The sequence below is a fragment of the Crocuta crocuta genome, unplaced genomic scaffold, assembly GCF_008692635.1.
Source record: "Crocuta crocuta isolate KB4526 unplaced genomic scaffold, BGI_CrCroc_1.0 scaffold103, whole genome shotgun sequence".
Classification (NCBI taxonomy): Eukaryota; Metazoa; Chordata; class Mammalia; order Carnivora; family Hyaenidae; genus Crocuta; species Crocuta crocuta.
Genome location: NW_027529192.1, coordinates 1,793,851 through 1,807,234, shown reverse-complemented (window position 1 = coordinate 1,807,234; position 13,384 = coordinate 1,793,851). Strand labels below are relative to the sequence as shown.

The 13,384-nt window shown below is 39.1% G+C and overlaps 1 protein-coding gene and 1 long non-coding RNA gene across 4 annotated transcripts in view; one reads left to right on the top strand and one right to left on the bottom strand.

The window, feature by feature from the left end:
- Positions 1-13,384, bottom strand: part of LOC144226801 (uncharacterized) — a 497,259-nt gene that overhangs the window by 390,313 nt on the left and 93,562 nt on the right. The window lies entirely within an intron of this gene.
- The window catches only part of PNPLA8 (patatin like domain 8, phospholipase A2), a 43,333-nt gene that overhangs the window by 19,031 nt on the left and 10,918 nt on the right, over positions 1-13,384 (top strand). For all 3 annotated transcript variants that reach the window (XM_077758330.1, XM_077758329.1, XM_077758328.1), the window contains exons 6-8: positions 2,249-2,420; positions 5,605-5,662; positions 8,399-8,593. In XM_077758330.1, the coding sequence (XP_077614456.1) occupies positions 2,249-2,420; positions 5,605-5,662; positions 8,399-8,593 (425 nt within the window). The remainder of the gene's footprint in view (positions 1-2,248; positions 2,421-5,604; positions 5,663-8,398; positions 8,594-13,384) is intronic.

Below are 13,384 nucleotides of genomic sequence, written 5' to 3'. Positions count from 1 at the left end.
TTCATAGGCTTTTATTTCTCTTTTTTCTCATTCTCTTGAATCAAAACAGTATTAAAGACTGCTAGGAACAAAATCAAATGATTTCTCCACATTATGTGTGTCGGGTATGCCCAGTAGGCCCAAAGGGCATATAATTGATGTTCAGTTGCGGAAACTTAACGAAAGCAGTTAAAAGGAATGATTCAAACACCTAAGGAATTAGTGATTCTTCCGATGTTCCATGGAATGAACACTAAATCCCCAAGACATTAGGTTACAGGAAGTTGTTGGGTTGTAGGAAGTAATACAGGTTTCTTTACACAGGGACTTCTGAGATACTTCAGTGTATTAAAAATGCATTGGGGGTGCCTGGGTGGCTCGGTCGGTTGAGCGTCCAACTCTTGATTTCAGCTCAGATCATGATCCCGGGGTCCTGGGATCGAGCCCCTCTGCAGGCTCCGCGCTGAGTTCAATAAAAATGTGACTCTCAGGATAGGAGAATAATACTTATTTCTCAATTTGATTTAACTATAGAAACTTTTCTTAAAGAGACATTCCCCAGGGTAGTGTTCTTTGGCACTTGTTTTGCAGCTTTACCCTGACCATTTCTGTTAAATTTTGTAGTAGTTCTTAACAATACACCCATTTAAACAAGCGAACTTCCTGCTTTGGCACCATTGTTAGTAGGAGGATGCTCAATAAAGACAATTTAAGATCACAGAGATTCATCATCCAGGGAGCGGGACATCTGTGTATTTGACGTGTACATTTCTGTATTTATCACGAACTGCCTTTTCCATTGTGTCTTCTGGCTTGCATTCACCTTAACTCCCAATACAGTGCTTATAGTTTTCCTTTTTTCCATTTTGTATATTCTAATGTAGAAATTTTCTTTGCATTTAGAATTTTTATAGGCTTAATAAATATATTTAATTTAAGGGTGATATCCTTCCTGGTTCACTAAATTTTGTTTTAAAATAATATGCTCATCTTTATAGTAGCTGTACTTGAAAGGAACTTAATTTTTGGCAGCTTATTTCTTGTGTTAACTAGAGATTTTCTGCAAGTTGAAAAAAAAAATAATTTCTATTACATAGTTATGCCATACAATTTAATTTGAAACCTAAGCTGCCCTATCTTTTACTAGAAAAAGACCGAGGATAATAAAATATTTAAAGCTCATTATGATAATGAGTTTCTGTTTTTATTTTGTTTACAATGTCAAAATAAACTGTGATACCTTATCGATCTTTGCCCCCAATCCCCCAAAGCTTTCTCGCTTATTTTCTCCTTAGTTTGGGGTTATGCCAGTTAGATACACTAGGTGGCAGTGTGTCCTACCCGTGCAGCTAGAATATGAAATCGGCTGTTAAAAAAAATAGGATTAGAGACCTAATTTCTTTTTCTTAAATCTTTTAATGTTTGTTTTTGAGAGAGAGAGAGAGAGCAAGCGCTAATGGGGGAGGGGAAGAGAGAGAGGGAGGCAGAATCCAGAGAAGGCTCTCTGCTATCAGTGCAAAGCCCGATGTAGGACTCGAACTCCTGAACTGTGAAATCGTGATCTGAGCTGAAGAAGGATGCTCAACCGACTGAGTCACTCAGGTGCCCCGAGACTTAATTTCTTTAATTATTTTAGTTCCCTGGACCAACCTGAAGGAGTAATTATTTCAATGAACTGGTAAGTTGTAAGGAATCTATTAAGGTTAGAAAGAACATCATTGACCACAACTTAATTATGTGTTATTTGATTTAATGTAAAACAGCCATTTTTTATATTTTAAAATTGATCTTCATCATCATTGGTTGACATTTATTTAGTCCTTATTGAGGCCGAGTAAAGACCTTTACCTGTGTTAATCTCAGTATAAAAGCATGTATACATTTTAGTTTGTTTTGTAGATTAAAAACTCGGGGCTCCGGCAGGTTAAGTTTGTCCCAGGTGACACCCAGGTGACACAGAGTGTTGAAGCCGGGGCACCCGGGGGGCTCAGTTGGTTAGGCGTCCGATTTCGGCTCAGGTCATGATCTCATGGTATGTGGGTTTGAGCCCTGTATCGGGCTCTGTGCTGACAGCTCGGAACCTGGAACCTGCTTTAGATTCTGTGTCTCCCCCTCTCTCTGCCCCTCCCCTGCTTGCTCTCTGTCTCTCAAAATAAAATAAAGACATGAAAAAAAAAGTGTTGAAGCTAGAATTTTAACCAAGTCTGTGACTTGGGAAGTCTTATAAGTACTGTAATGTCTGATAAAAACTAAGCATTCTTTCTCCCAGGTGCGATATTAGCATTCATGTTGGGATTGTTTCATATGCCCTTGGATGAGTGTGAGGAACTTTACCGAAAATTAGGATCCGATGTGTTTTCACAAAATGTCATTGTTGGAACAGTCAAAATGAGTTGGAGCCATGCATTTTATGACAGTCAAACATGGGAAAATATTCTTAAGTAAGTTATAATTACTTTTTTAATGTTTGAGTGTATAAATAATATGTACATATAATTTTAAAAGAATATTAAAATCTTGATACCAGTAATTAGAGATGACCCCTGTTACTATTTCGGTGTGTAATTCCACTCACCATTTTTTTGAGCTCATGTGTGAGATTTGCATGTAGAAGTTCCAGTTGCCTTTCTAAGAATTAAGATCTATGTAAGAATTGAGATCATATTATACATAGACATGTTTACACCTGTTGTTTCTATTGAACATATGAGTCTTTCTCAAGTCATTAACAAATATTCTTCTAAAACATTAATAATTTTTAAAAATTTTTTCCAGGATACTACAAAGGCATTATACTCACTTTCCAAAAATATAAGCATAAAGTTGAAACCTTTAAAATCACCCAGAATCCTATTCAGAGCTGTGGACCTTACAATATATTTTCTTCTAGTCTTTATTCTAGACTCCATACGCTTTCATATATGTTTCATATAGCACAGATTATATTGTAGTTGCAGTTTTAAATTTTTTTTTTAATGTTTTATTTATTTCTGAGAGAGAGAGAGAGAGAGAGAGAGCAGGGGAGGGTCAGAGAGAGAGAGACACAGAATCTGAAGCAGGCTCCAGGCTCTGAGCTGTCAGCACAGAGCCCGACGCGGGGCTCGAACCCATAAACTGAGATCTTGACCTGAGCCGAAGTCGGACGCTTAACCGACGGAGCCCCCCCAGGCGCCCCTGTAGTTGCAGTTTTATATCCTTGCCCTATTTCCAACTTTATGAAAATCTCTTGACAAATTTTTAAAGACTACGCTCTGCAGTGTGATGGTATCATATTTTTCTGAACCATTTACATTTAGGGTATTTATGTTCTTAATTTCTTGTGATTATGAACAATACTTCTGCAGGCTTAACTGTATAATAAAGGCCCGTAAAATAGACTGTAAGGCCCGTCTCTCTGTTAGGAAGCATGTGTTTTCCCCCTTTCGTTACTCATTAGAGTATCTTCATATATTTGCATATTGCTATTTTGGTGAAGGTTCTCCATAGCCTTCCTTATTTTTAATCTCCGCATTAATGACCTTTCTAAGTGTGGTTAGTTGTTTTTCTTTCCCTATTTTTTCACCTAGCTTTTGCTGCAAAGCATACCACTACAAAACTTAGTGGTTTATTTATTTAAAAAAATTTTTTTAATGTTTATTTTTGAGAGAGTGAGAAACAGAGCACGAGCAGAGGAGAGGAAGAGAGAGAGAAGGAGGCACAGAATCTGAAGCAGGCTCCGGGCTCTGAGCTCTCAGCACAGAGCCAGACACGGAACTCGAACTCACAGTGAGATCATGACCTGGGCTCACGTCGGATGCCTAACCAGCTGAGCCACTCAGGCGCCCCAAAACATAGTGGTTTAAAACAGCCTGATTCTGTGGTGGGGTCATTTCTTCTGTTCTTGTCTGGGTCTGAACTCACTCCCACTCACACCACGGCTGAGATGGCCCAGGCGCCGGTCTCCCTGTCCACGCGGTCACTCTCATTCTGGACTTCATCCCATTAGAGTGGTCCGAGTTTCAAGAGGGCAAGCCCCAGTGCGGGAGTATTTATCAAGCCTCACCTTAATGACATGTTTGCTGATGTCCTCTTGACAGCAGCCCCTGAAACCGAAGCTCTGGGAAGGGGCTGTATACGAGGACATGGACGTCAGGAAGTGCTGTTCACTGGGGGTCGTTCTGGTTCCCACCGCATCTGCTCTCTGGCTTATTTATTTATTTATTGAGTCTTTTGTTTCTCTTATTTATTGAGAGCATATTTCTGCCTTTTTTTCCTCCCTGTGATCCTTTTGTGTTATTTTAGGGACACTTTTCAATTATACCATCAGTAGAATCTAGGAATATTGACTTTTTATTTTTTTATTTTTTTGTATTTTCACATCTCTCTGAAATAAGCAATTAGTATTCCTGACTTTCTCTTTGAATTTATATTCATAACTTCACTAAAGCATTTTACCTCTGTTTATAAAATCAAGGTTCAAAAAAAACCCAAGTGTGAATTTTTTTTTTTTTTAATGTTTTTTATTTATTTCTAGGTGAGAGAGAGAGCGTGAGCAGGGAAGGGTCAGAGAGAGAGGGAGACACAGACTCTGAAATAGGCTCCAGGCTCTGAGCTGGCAGTCAGCACAGAGCCCGACGCGGGGCTCGAACCCACGAACCGCGAGATCATGACCTAAGCGAAAGTCGGACGCTTAACCGACTAAGCCACCCAGGCGCCCCTGTGAATTTTGCTTAAACTGTAAAAGCAGCCTGCTCCCAGGGTCTCTGTCCCAATTTTAGAGCAAGAGTTCTATGAAAAGATAAAGATCATTGAAAGAATTCAATTGCATTGGTCTTCACGCAGATGAAACATATAGGTCAGGTTCAGAAAGACAAAGATCTTGTCCGCTTTAGAAAGTATTTTACATTGATATTTATAAAAGATTGTGTGGGGTAGATCATCACCTAATTTGTGCATACTACTTATATGTGAAACTCAGTAATACTAACACTCTATTTGAGAATCATGAATATTGTTTGAAAAAAATGTCATTAGAAACATGTTTTTTCTTTTTGAGGCAAGTTGGCAAAAAACCTAGTCCTTGTATTCAGTAGAGGGGGAAAATACATATTTGTAAGCCAGGAAAACAATCTGCTCTGAAATAAAACTCCCTTATGATGGAATTGTGGAAATTGCTGCCTGAGGACATTATCTGTAACGTTGCAGTGATTCACATGCCAGCTCAGATGATTTAAAAAGCATTTTTTAGAAATGACATTGGCTCTTATTAAAACAGGTTTAAAGTCTAAATGTCCTGATCTGGTCTGTAACTACTCTATGTACTCAGGCAGTTTTATGTGAGCACAGCTCCTTTATCCTGTCAGGAGGACCCGGAAAACAACAGGTTTATTCTGCCTCCGTGCCTTTACNAGATACTGGCAGTTCAAATCAGCTTAACAAATAACTATATGTTGTTTCATGTGCATTAATGGTACTATACAGCAGCTAGAGGGACCTTGTTTATTATATTTCTTGTTTTTATATTTCTTTTTTGTCACTCATAGTCCTTAGACAAAGCCCTGAGCAAATAGTATTTTCATATTGTATGTTCCATGATGTTGGGAGATAAAATCATTTTGATATAATTTAATTTTCTCCTTTATAAAGGGATAGGATGGGATCCTCACTAATGATTGAAACAGCAAGAAACCCTACATGTCCTAAGGTAAGTTTAGAGTCTAAAATATAACACCAAGTTGGAATTGAAGGTCAGGTGAAAGCACTTATTCTGAAGGCCCTTTCTTTATTAAAGGAAACATTTCTTAGGAACGTCTTTTTATAGATTATATTGATTTCTTACATCTTGAGCCATTCTGTGAAGATACAGGATGTGTTCATTAGACCTCTTCTAAATTTTTTTTAATGTTTGTTTATTTTTGAGAGAGAGTTAGAGTGTGAGCAGGGGAGGGGCAGAGAGAGAGGGAGACACAGAATACAAAACAGGCTCCAGGCTCTGAGCCGTCAGCACAGAGCCCGACACAGGGCTCAAACAGACAGACCGTGAGATCATGACCTGAGCTGCAGTTGGATGCTTAACTGACTGAGCCACCCAGGTGCCCCATTAGACATCTTCTGTTTCTAGTAAGAGTACAGCAGAAGTTTAGGAACATGAAAGACTAGGACTAAAGATAAGAATTATTTTATTACAAGGTTAATCAAATCTAGTGGTTTAAGAAAAAGTCTGGCATTTATTCCCCTAAGATTTTTAAAAGAAATGTTATGTGCTGGTAGATATATGTTAGGTTAACATGCAAATGCAACCTAAATTTAAAAAGTGTTAATGCCACTGGGAGATGTCTCAGTTTGGCTGCTCTTTTCATTTGTTTTGTTTGAAGCCCAGTGATCTGAGTATTGCTTGAGTTTTGTGTTCTTTCATAATACTTGTTATTTAAAGAAGGAATAGGATTTATGTCCTTCAGAATCTCTTTCAGCTTGTAATTATTCTTAGGATAATAAGCTGTAACCATGGAAAATCCAATACAGTTCCCTTTATTTTTCTTGCTTATTTAAATTTCATTCATACTTTTTTTTTTAATTTTTGAGAGAGTGGGAGAGACCGTGGGGGAGGGCCAGAGAGAGAGACAGAGAGAGAGAATCCCAAGTAGGCTCTGTCTGTCATGAAACTTGAGATCATGACCTGAGCCGAAACTGAGAGTCCCATGCTTAACGACTGAGCCCCCTGGGGGCCCCCCATTCATTCTTTAGATATTAGTTAGAAGCCCGGCGTGTCAGCTCCATGCTGGGCACTTTGGAGACCTTAGTGAGTAAGTGCAGACATGGGTGTATAGTCCAGTGGGGCGCAGTAGGCGTCAGTCAGGTAATCACACAAATGACACAGAGTTTCCCTGAAATAAACGCTACGGAGCACAAACCAGTTCCGTGGAAGCGTGTACTTACGGCGACACGAGGAAGGCTATTCTGAGGATCTGAGGTTTGAGATCTTAGTGCGAAGGCTGGTGAGTAGCAGCGTTGCCGGCAGAGGGAAGAACGTGTGCGGGAGGAGGCCTGGAGAGTGCGGGCGCCGCGGGCTCCGGAAGGCGACGCCGGAGGAGACTGCGGTGGCAGGCGAGGCCGCCGCAGTGGCCCCGAGGCCACGTTAGTAAGGCGCACACAGCTCTTCTGGAGAAGGTCCCGGGGGGCGCCCTGCACCTCTCGTTTGTTCCCCCCTGTGTCTTCAGAGCCTTTTGCTTGTTTGTTTTTAAGTCTGAGGACTCGCCAACTTTAAATAAAAGAGTAGGTGTAAGAGAACTTGAGCCACCTCAAAAAGTACCTCACTCGTGATGAGTGGGTTTGTCATGGTTCCCACGTGATTCTTCATTCAGCCAGTGTGTGTACCCGTTCACAGACAGACCCCTGGGGTTTGGTGTATGACGACTCTTCTCCACAGTGGCCTGGAGACACACTCGGGTCACTCACAAGGTCTAGGGCTATCACGTTTGGTTTGTAAAATAACAAAGCGAACGGGCCCCTGGCAGGGGTTGGCACCGAACCCTAATAACTTTGGCCTCCTTAGTACCTTTCACCTTCAGTTTATATTATAGGTCATTAACAAACACAACAGTTTACATAAATTCAACTGACATCAATAAAATCTGAGACCCAAGATGGTCCATGTTAGTTATTTTAATAAATTACCCAGGGCGCCTGGGTGGCTCAGTCGGTTAGGCGGCCGACTTCAGCTCAGGTCATGAACTCGTGGTTTGTGGGTTCGAGCCCCGCGTTGGGCTCTGTGCTGACAGCTCAGAGCCTGGAGCCTGTTTCAGATTCTGTGTCTCCCTTTCTGTCTGCCCCTCCCCAGCTCGTGCTCTGTCTCTCTCTGTCTCAAAAATAAATAAACGTTAAAAAAAAAAAAAAGAAATTACCCAGCTACCAGTTATTAACTATGATAAGAAAGCCCTGAGAGTTTGTATAGTGTCAGTTTCAGTTACTAAAGTCATAATGCCTTCAAAGAGAACAGAAACAAAGAGGAGTTTGTAAGCACTATGAAAATAGCATATTTATTCCTCTTCAAGTAGTTTGCATTCATTGCTACTACTGCTGTATCGATTATTGTACAAAGATTTCCAATTTATGTCTTTTTACATAGATAAATCATGTAGTCAAAAATATCTTATTGTTGTCTTCTAAGACCAGGGGTCTAACCCCTGAGGTATAGGGGCTCGCTAATATTGTCTTATAATGCTTTTCTCAAAATGGTCTCAGTCCTCGTTACCTGTTTTCCGTAAAGAACTACCTCGTTAGAAAAATTCGGTTCCCTTTGCTTCACATCATGTTTATGATACATGTTTATGTTGATGGGTAGAGTTGTAGGCGGTTCACACGCTAGTAAATAATACTTAAGGTTTTACAGCTCCCAGTACTGCTGCTGACAATGAGTATCATTCGCTGTTTAATTTGCTAGGTTGCTGCAGTAAGTACCATAGTAAACAGAGGGATAACGCCTAAAGCTTTCGTGTTCAGAAACTATGGTCACTTTCCTGGCATCAACTCTCACTACCTGGGAGGCTGTCAGTACAAAATGTGGCAGGCCATTAGAGCGTCGTCTGCTGCGCCCGGCTACTTTGCGGAGTATGCCCTGGGAAATGACCTTCACCAAGTAAGTGGACTGTGGCTTACCTTTGAAACGTTCATGTGATTATAGAATCGGTACTTCTTAAATGTCACGTCTGGTCTTCATGTTTACATGTGGTAAAATGGGCCATACAAGTTGTCTTTATTTGTTGTTTGTTTTTCTTAAATTAACTGGCCTTTGGCTTGAGAACACGTTTTAGGAAAGACTATTTTTTGTGTATTTTTAGGAAAGACTTTTTTTTGTATGAATGTGATTCATAACTAATATTAACTAATTTATTGATCAGACAATGTATGGCATTCCAAATGTAATAGAAATTAAAAACAAAACATCCATTTGTAATAAAATGAAATAATTAAAAATGAAACGTGGTCCCTGCAAACGCAGACCCCAGTCTGTTTGACAGTTTTGGTGGACATATTTTGAAGGGGATGATATACAATAGTAAGTTAGCTGTGTGCTGGACACTTACATAGTCCTTGGCGTGCACCGTCTCACTTACTTATCACTGCCTCTGAGGTGGGTAGAGTTAGTCCCCTTTTGCAGATGAGATAGTGGAATCTTGAGAAACGTCCAGTAACCGGAGTACCATCACAGCTGACAAGTGACAGCGTTGGGAGGCTGCCTTTAATTATACTCTTTCTACGTTTATGGCTGAATGATGTACCATGTTACTATTATTTCTGGTAATTTATTCTGTTTCTGTGATGTAGATTTATTTATTTATCTTAATTTTTCCTCTCAAGTTTTCCGCATTATTTATGGAGTTCCTAACTCCTAACTTATGCTAAATGATGAAAAAGTCACGAAAACCCTTGAGCTGATACTACCAAAATATGTTTCATATATGCTTAATTTGTTCAATGATATCCCACTTAAAATCAGTCTCCTTCCATAGAGCTATTAACCTTAACTTTCCTCTCTGGTCAGTGAAGTATTTGTGCTCTATTTATCTGGTAGATAAATGTTGAGAAGAAAACTATTTTAATAAGGGTTTTCTGATGTCATTCAGAAACTCATACATAGATCATCTACATGAACTACATAACAACTATACAATTTCAGTTTATGTGTGTCAATGTTACAATAACTGAAACACTTTTATCAGTTTTATATTCTCCTATATTTTTATAGTACCTTACACATATTTTAAAATGTATGGTCAGTGGGGCGCCTGGGTGGCTCAGTGAGTTGAGTGTCCGACTTTGGCTCAGGTCATGATCTCGCACTCTGAGTTCGAGCCCCGTGTCAGGCTCTGTGTTGACAGCTCAGAGCCTGGAACGTGTTTCAGAGTCTGTGTCTTCCTCTCTCCCTCCCCCACTCACACTCTGTCTGTCTGTCTCTCAAAAATAAATAAACATTAAAAAAAAATTTTTTTTAATGTATGGTCAGCTATCTCATTTTCCCTTGTCTTTCTAGAAATAATGTCACAATCTTTGTAGTTACGAATTTAACATAGGATTCCCTTTGTCTTTGGAATCACTTCAGACTCCTCCTTACTTTGTCCAATCAGTCATTGTTGAATTATGTAAGGCACTTCCCCTTCTCGCCTTGCTCCTCTTTCTTCCACCTACTCAAGACAGAAGGAGCCAGCTGCAGAGTCCTTCTGACACTGGCTTCAAGACTTACTGGTCAAGATAAAATTCTTATTTGAATATGTACCTTGCTGTTCTAACAGTGATTTCTGCATATTCTTATTCTCACCATGTCATAAACGGAGAAATAATTTAGACAGTGTATTCAAAACATAGTAGTTAAGGTTTATAACATAACTTTAAGATTATTGTTCTGCTACAAAATTACAGTTATGCCAAATATTAGTAGAAGTCTCAAATGATAAGTTACTGCATTTTGAGACCATATGTTCCTAGACTTCAAAAGAAGTTATCTCATTTTCTTTTCATTTTTTTCTCTAAGAGGAAGTAGTTCTAAAGTTTAATTCAGTCCTGGAGAATACATAATAACAAACTAAAGTAATTCAGTGGTTCTCTTTCCATTTCGTTTAGACTAGTGATGTTTCTTTTCATGCTTAGCCATTTTTATATTGATGACCATAATCTTTGAATTTAGGTTGAGCTACAGATTAAAATAGCTTATTACACAAAATTTATGTAAAGCATGTAATCACATGTACAGAGAATATACTTTTATGTAAATCAGTGACTTGACTCTGGGAAGATTTGCACATCTAATTAATAATACTTAAATGAAATCTGGATTCGAAGCAAACCCTATTTAGAATATTTTTCTTACTTCAGTTCTCTTCCAAACATGAGGGAAAAATGGGATATTTTTCTACTCAAAGGATGCCGTGAAAGATTGATTAGAGTATTCTAAGATGTGAATGATCTTGATTGTTTAAACAAAGAAAACATTCAAGTGAAGTTCCTTTCCAGCCCTTCAGAAATTGGTACCAAGTTTAAAACTAAAATATGGTACTTATTTATTACAATCCTCTTATCCTAAGCCCTTTGAATAATTGCGTTATTTCTGGAATCATCTTTAAAATCTCTTTTAACTGTCACGTCTGACATATGTTTTAATGTAAGTTACTTCATATCCTTTTGGAACTGTGTAGAGTATAAATTATAGATTAATATTCTGTTTGAGCAGTGATTGAAAGTAGTGCTATAATTAAGAGGTGTGAGTAGGTAGATGAAAGATTTCATTTGCCTATAAAGAAAAGAATATGGTGGTATTTACAAGGTTTATTACATGTCCTAGAAAATTATAAAGTGAGGGGAATTCTTTTTGAGTAGTTTTCTAATCTATTATTTCTCTCCCCTACCCAAGTAGCATCATATCTTGAAATAGTACATTTAACCTAAAATTATCCCTTCTCTCTCTCTCTTTAACTTTTATTGCTATATAATTAATATACCAAACAGTGAACATACTTGATGTCTACACTTTGATGAGTTTGGCATGTGCATATCCCTTCTCTCTTCCCTTTTCGCATCTCCACCTCCAGAATCGAATCATTCATTCTCTGCTTTTGGAGAAAGACCCTGATAAATTCATTTGTACTGAAGGTTTTCATGACAGATTTTCATATATTGTTTCTCTTAGGCCTTATTTACATTTTGAAAGTTGTGAACTCCGAATATGTTAACCTAAAGGGGATTGTGATCTTTCAAATAAATGTTCCCAGTAAATAGTGTTTTCAGCAGAAAGAACTCCTTAGCACTTGGCAGATTGTGCCTGTGCCAGGCCACACTGTTAATTTTCAGTATAACTGGTCACAAATGTTGTGACTGCTTGCTCACTGCCAAAACCTGCTAACTGTGAAGCCCCTACAGGTTTTAGTAAGTGCCGTCTTATTACTTGTGTCTCCTGGGTCCTGCCCTCAAGCAGGTCAAACTAGAATAGAAGCCCAGTGAAACAGTAACATGATAAGCTCGGTAATGAACATACGTACGGGGTTAAGAAGAAGTAGAGAAGAAGTGCTTTACTCTTTCAGGATGGGTTTTAAAAACAGGTTTCCACTGCAGTTGAGATGTGAAGAAAGAGTAGTCAGGTAGGATAGAAGTGGGATTGGGAGGGAAGTAAGGATAGTTTACTGGCTGTAGAATTTCCCTTTAGGGTGATAAAGACGTTTCAGAAATAGATCGTGGTAATGGTTATGAAACATTATGAATGTAATGAATGCCACCGAATTGTGACCTTAAAAAGGCTTAAAAGGATCAATTTTATGTTTTGTATATTTTACCATAATAAGAAACAAAATGTTTTAAAAACATTTTTTAACATTTTATTTATTTCTGAGAGAGAAAGAGAGAGACAGCATGAGCAGGGGAGGGTCAGAGAGAGAGGGAGACACAGAATCTGACGCATGAATCTGAAGCACAGAAGCCTGAATCTCAGGCTCCAGGCTCTGAGCTGGCAGTTAGCACAGAGCCCGACACGGGGCTCGAACCCATGAACCGCAAGATCATGACCTGAGCCGAAGTCGGACGCTTAACTGACTGAGCCACCCAGGTGCCCCAACAAAATTTTTTTTAACTCAAAAAAATAATGAGATGAGATGATTAGGAGACCTTCACATTGTGCAATGGTTATTTCCTGAAAGGTGTTCGTATGATTTGAAAGGATTAAATGTACACTGAAAGCAATCAAAAGTATCTAAGTTTTAGGCTGTTAAGTACATGTGTGATATACTGCTGTTGAAACACAATCCTGTGTGTACCTCTTGAGAGATAAGTAGCAAATTATTCAGTCAGTTCACTTTTTTAAAATGTTTTTTAAATATTTATTTGAGGGAGAGAGAGAGATTGAGAGAAAGCACAAGCAGGGGAGGGGCAGAGAGAAATGGAGACACAGAATCCAAAGCAGGCTCCAGGCTCTGAGCTGTCAGCACAGAGCCCGATGCGGGGCTTGAACCCCCGAACTACGAGATCATGACCTGAGCCAAAGTCGGACACTCAACCTACTGAGCCACCAAGGTGCCCTTTCAGTCAGTTTTTTTTTTTTAAGTCTCTTTTACCTGAGCATCTGACAGTGGGCCTGGAAAATACCAAACACACAATAGGTAACTGTGACCATGACTACTTAAATGAAAGGAAGGGCTGAAGGAAACACCATAGTTGTAACATTGGCCTGACGACTTCCTGATAGAAGAGGCATTTGGACAGGAGTGGGCTAAAGTGCAACATGGCTTAAGAGAAGGTGTGCCTCTCCATGGACTAGAGTGAGCACCAAAAATCTTAACTTCTGCATGTATGTGATAGAAGATAAGTAAAGTTCAAGGAATGGGAATTTAGTTTAAAACATGGCTATTAAAGCCATTGGAAACGTGGCAGCTTTTTAATTTGGGAG